The following is a 6,000-nucleotide window of genomic DNA, read 5'->3' on the forward strand; positions in this document are numbered from 1 at the left end:
CTGCACATCTGGCAACCCTGTTAGGCAGCTGAAAACGCTGACTGACAGCTTGACCAGCCTGATTTTCACTCTATGTGACATTTGGTATACTGCCATGAAGCCTGGAGACTGTCACTTTGGGCAAAGAGTCGGTGCCAATAAATCTGTCATTTTAAAGTGCAGAATATTATTTAAATTTTAAAAAGAGCTTGTTTTTAATATCCTTTAATAGGAAGTGGGTGTATTTGTGTGACTACAGTGGCGAGTTTGCTCCAGAATTCACACTTACATGACTGCCTCGTTCAAAAAAAGCTTTTCAATGTGACTAACTTGTCAGCTTTTTCAGTATGTGTGCCTGTGTGTAAACATAAATGTGCATGCATGTGTATAAAATATACACTATTAACTCTTAACTATAAACTATTTAAATTCAAGCAGAAGGTGAGATTTGAAGTTAGAGGTCTGTAAAGGTCACCGGTGCAAAAGGTAAAGCAAAAAGGTTATTCTGATGTGAAATAAAGGAATAATGAGCAGTTTAATGCATCTAATCTTTGACCACCAGAATATCAATGATGTAGTAGCTCATCTGGCAGGTTAATATAGTACGTGAAGCAGAGAAAGAAAGTTGTAAGGTGTCATTGGTTCGCTGTACAAACCAATGACAATTAAAATCCATGAAGAAGGCAAGAAGGCTCTCAATTAGACATATTCAAAAACAAATTAATCTAATTTCACTGCAATCTGAGCAATACTCAGTGAGGAGAAGAGCATAAAAATAGGAAAAAGGATCCATTAGTTGGTCATTGTGTTCAATCTTCGCTAAAATCTGCCCAGCGCTCTAAGAAAAGTAGCTAATTTTGTGAATTGTGGAGGGATGGATGGATAGACACACTGATGGACGACGGAGGCCTCGCCATCTCATTAACTTCCAGACTTACTTATAACAATTACTCCATTAATGAATTCACACCCCAAACTCCATCATTTTTTCTTAGAAAATAATAGGAATAAAAGAATTTAAGTAGAGCAATAGAAAATAAAGGTAAGCACAATACATCAGCAAACTGTTATTTGTTTATTTCCCGTACTAGAATCTAATTAATTCAGTTTAGTTTAACTTTGTTATCACCCACACTAGTCTGGTCCACCCTACAGTTTAAGCACCTCTACATTAGCGGTTTCAGCCCTGTTAAGGTATGTAAGACACAATGTTATACTCGTTGTGTATTATTCATGAGTCTGTAGGAGGTCAAGGAACAGTATGTGTTCTTCTAACAGCAGGAAAATCTTCCCTTTCTCTCTCTGCAGCAATTCCCAACTCATCCTCCCTGAATTTATTATATACATATAAAGTTTGTGTCGCTACACCTACTAAGCGCTGACCAGCCAAACTAAACTTTATTTGAATTCATTTAAAAAGTTTGCTTTGAACCACTTCCTGGCTAGCAAAGGTGCAAACATGACACAAACTGAAGGGAGGCCGAGCGACCCTAAAGCTTCTTCTGTGTCCACGCATACTTGTCTAATCCCTAATACCGCCCCAGAGTCTCCAACTCGGACACTTTACTGGCCCATTTCTGAAAAGTTAAATTTACGTGTGTGAGTTTTAAAAAGGTTAAAGGGTTCTTTTGAGAAGCAGAGCAAAGTTAGTGGTGAAAGACTCCCAGCCACATCAAGTTCAGCATTTATGATTCATGGCAAGAAGACTGGGGACTATAACAACACACAAACACTTAGAACGACGTGCATACTTAAATGTTGCTTAAAAGTCCATTAAACAGAAATATATGTTAAAAGGAGTAAGTGCGCCATGTATTGAGTAAGAGCACAGTTAAAGAGGACGTTGTGTTTCGCTCTGTTTTGCTGTCTCAGCTCCAAGCACTTACAAATCTGGCATAAAATATGAAGAACACTTCTTTCCCAGTCGTTGAAACTTTGTTGTAACTTTTCATTTATATACATATTTTTGCCACACAGACATGTCCATACACCCCCTGGCAAGAAGAGGCATTTTCTGGCAAGGTAGCTGGGTCAGCATACAGTTTATGAGCAAAGGAGGGAAAGACAGACACGAGAAAGTGTTAGACAAGGTCAGCGAGTGTGAGCGCACAGTGGTGAGCAAGGCTGTAAATTCAGCAGGTTTAAAGGTCTGCACGGCAGTTTAGTTACTGCAACTATACGGCATGTTGAGTGACATCCTCATCCACCGACCTCCGCACCGATCCAAACAAAACAAGGTCTGTTCCCTACCGGCAACATCTGACTGAGAGAAACCCACACACCTATCACACAATCACACTAATTCAAGCTGCCAACCTCCACGTGCACGCCCACGCTCACCCACCTCAACAGGATTCCTCACCTTCATCTTGGCACAGCGCAGCCAAAAGTAACACAAGTTAGGTCACACGTGCGTTTAATGAGGTACAGCAACAGGCATAAAATATCTCTTCATCAGAGAAAATGTGGTGCATTAGTTAGAAATGCCAACGCCAGGCTTAGAGCTATTATATTTAAAGTAATTGATTTATAAGTGTTATTATTTTATTCACTAGAAGGAGGCATTTATTTTAAAGGTCTGCTTTTCCTCATAATTCTGGTAATTTGTGAAGTTTCCCCTTGTACAGTTTTTTGGAGCTTGCATCTGGGTTCTGAATAACTCTGTGACACACAGACACAACAAAGAGTGAAGACTGTGTGAGCTCTTTGTGAAAATAACTTTCCTATGAACCTGTTCAAAGCAGTTCCAATCACAGGAGTATTTTGTACCGTCCCTCCTTTATCCTAGATTTCTTCCTTCCAAGGTCTCTCCCTCAAGACCACACACACTTCAGAATAGAGACAATGAGCAGACCACATCTCAAGCTCTTTCACACACCAGCCCAACTGGATTTCTCTTTCTACAACTGTTTTACATGCAATAAAGTTACCTGAAACTTGCCACAAACCTGCTGACTCAGACTCAGGAAACAAAACAGCATCAAAAAAACTTTAACTTTATATGATCAATTTCACCCTGTCACAACTTTCAGCTACAAAGTCTTTCTTCTTTGCCTCAGCATCATAATAAATGCAGACGATTACTCATCCACATCCCAGTTGAGGTGCTACACTGTGGCGGTGTTACATAAAAAAAAAAACCCCTCCTGAACTCCATACACTACAGTGGAGTCACTGTTTGACAAGGCTCAGGTCCACAGGGTCTCTGTGTAGAGCTGCTGTGGAGATCAATCATGCAGGTGGGAGCAGAGACTAGATTTTCTAATAGAGGGATTCCTCATCCTGGTCCACAAGGCTGAGTGTTAGTGGCTTATGCCCTATAAGCCACTAACACTCAGCCTTGTGGACCAAATTATACATTTCTTTTTGCCTAATGGTGTTTTGATGTGATTTGCTTGCTTGCTTGTCTGTGGTAATAGCACATACATCTGCCCCATCATCAGCCTAGGCATATCAGTGTATTTGTTCAGAATAGAGCACTTCTCAGAAGCAGTGCTGCAGTAAGGAGGCTATCTCACCATGCATGCATTAGCTTTGTGCAAGTACTTTAAAATAAAATAAACTGGTGTCGACTGCCGTGATTTCTATATCACATTATTAGGCTCCAAAGATGAATGTTTCTGCAGTGTGAACTATACAAACCTACTTTTAATATTTTAGCACTCTTCAAAAAAATGTAAAACGTTCTATTTTAGGAATCTGTGCTTATGCTTTGAACCAAATCCAAGTTATTTTTTTACAATATTGTGCAGCTTTAGTCTGTCTATGCATTTGTATGCGAGTCAGTTAGACTGTGTGTGTGTGCGTGTGTCTACAGGAAACCAATCTGACCCAGGGGATTAGTAGCTGACCTGGAAAGTGACTCTCATTCTGTTCCAGATGTTTATCACGTGATAAAAGGTTAGCCCCCTGTGAGAAATAGGTAGAAACGCAACCTAATTTTTTCAAGACACAGGCCGTGTTCTCGCTCAGTGTCAGACATGCTGATGGAAAATCACCTTTGCATCTGATTCTGTTTAGGGTATCAAAGAGGTTGAAGTCACAAGATCAGACTTGTACAAGCAGACACTGCCTTTTGACTTTTGACAGATCTTATCCTAAAGGCTGACACTCAGACATATGTCTGTGGCAGATGAGGCCACAAATGGACTCTTTTTCACGCACACAGTAGACTTTATCCACTTTACCCTAGTTAAGATCCAGTGCACTGTAATGACAGAAATATAGCTGCCAAGTCATGTTAAAATATATCCATATAAATATTTTAAAATAATCCCTTCAGGCCAGAATATTTTAAACTGGAAACCTGCCTGACATTAAAAAACTGGCAACACTGTAGCGTGCTTTTTATTAAAACAACCACAGATGCACTCTAGGCTTTAAATAACCACATAAATTCAGCCTTTCACCCCTCGTTCAACCGGTGCAAGCCGTGCGTAATGAGAGCTGCGCGGCTGGAGCGCACCAGCTGGCTGTACAAGAAGAGGCGTCAGTCAGCATGAATCCTAACAGTTGCTAAGTTCTAGTTACCATAACACCTCTCAATCATGCTCTTACAAGTCACAGCGGCGTAAAAGTGACGATAAATACCCCAGGTTTGGCTGGTCAAACAAAATGAGTGAAAAAATTTCACATTTTTTCCACACATGTTTGTAGACTGACGGGATGATATTTTCTCGGGATGATACACAGCTGTGTATATGCAATAGTTAGTGTCTGCATTGATATTAAAATGTGGGGGTCTTTTTAGGTTTAAAACACAAACTCCACATGGATAAATTAACACTTAGAAGTAAGCACGAGAGAAAATCGGTTTCGTCCATCTGGGCTGAATGAGGTTGAGGAGACGATGTGGCCTCCGGTGGATTTCATGAAAGAGACCCTTTCCGTTTTTGATAAACGTTTCTTAATAACTCCCACCGATTAAAAAAAAAAAAAAAAATGTCCAGACGTGGAGAGCAACTTCTTACTATCATTTTGATAACGACCTTCAGGAAGGATGTTTTTGTTTTTAAAGGAAAAGTTCTTACCGAGATACTGTCTGATGTCTAGCAGGATTTTAGGAGGTCCTCCGTTCAGCTGGTAAAATAGGGAGCCGAAACAGAAGAGAAACAGCGTAGCCATGCAGAACCCATAACCTCGGAGAGAAAATCGCAACGGCAAAACAGAGAGTAAGCTGTACTTTCTGCTGTTTCGCTCTCTAATGTGGTTGGTAGACTGGCTATGGCTGTGAAGGGCACTGCTGTTGAAATTCTTCATCCTCTTCTCCTCACAAAGCGCTGCGGAAAGTCACCCATTCGCATGTGGAAAGTGAAACTTGTCGCCTTGAGATCATTTGAGTGAGACGGACAGTTAACTGGAGACGCGCTGGCACCCAGATCTTCTCCGCTGCTGGGGCTGTTTTTTGCGTACAGCGTTTCGCTTCTGCTCGTTTATGCTCGCTGGGTGACTGCTCCTTCCTTCCGTCCTCCCAGCCGAGTTAAGGGTCCATCCTTCTGCTCAGAGTCTGGGTGTCAGATTACTTAACGTGGAAATCAGAAAAACTTCCACTTCACACAGGGTTTGGTTTGGATTGCAGTGCGTAAAACAGCGTCGCCTACAGGCCAGGGAGCGGACTCTCATATGATATCGGTGGAAACGAGTCAATTATCATGCAGCAGCTTTTTAAAAAAAAAAAAAATTAATCGTAGTTGTGTAATTTATGTTTACAGAAAATTTGGGGGGGAAAGGCCTTAAAAAAAACAAACGGAAAAGTTTATATTCTCTGACAAAACGGTCATTACTCGGAAAAGGCTTAAAATTGTCTTATCACCAAATGATAAAGAAGTACTGGTCTGATAAATGTTAAAAAGAAGCTACCGAGTAAGTCTATCTGCTCATCCCTCGTGTGTGTGCATGTCGTAACTTTCTCTTACCCCCTCAGGCCTGTTGTTAGAAGCTTTGCTTTCCACAGCAGAGCCAAAACCCACCATTACACTACACCTGTACTTAGGAGGCCATTCAAAACAGTAACTACTTCCC

General features: G+C 41.0%; 1 protein-coding gene across 2 annotated transcripts in view; it reads right to left on the bottom strand.

Annotated features, from left to right (window-relative positions):
* The window catches only part of usta (uronyl 2-sulfotransferase a), a 58,383-nt gene extending 52,841 nt beyond the window's left edge, over nt 1-5,542 (bottom strand). The window contains exon 1 of one of the 2 annotated variants that reach the window (XM_031727632.2): nt 5,010-5,542. In XM_031727632.2, the coding sequence (XP_031583492.1) occupies nt 5,010-5,238 (229 nt within the window). In that variant the 5' untranslated portion in view covers nt 5,239-5,542. The remainder of the gene's footprint in view (nt 1-5,009) is intronic. The other variant, XM_031727633.2, reaches the window with a different exon arrangement.
* Nucleotides 5,543-6,000: the final 458 nt, after the last annotated feature.

The sequence above is a fragment of the Oreochromis aureus genome, linkage group 15 (assembly GCF_013358895.1).
Source record: "Oreochromis aureus strain Israel breed Guangdong linkage group 15, ZZ_aureus, whole genome shotgun sequence".
NCBI lineage: Eukaryota > Metazoa > Chordata > Actinopteri > Cichliformes > Cichlidae > Oreochromis > Oreochromis aureus.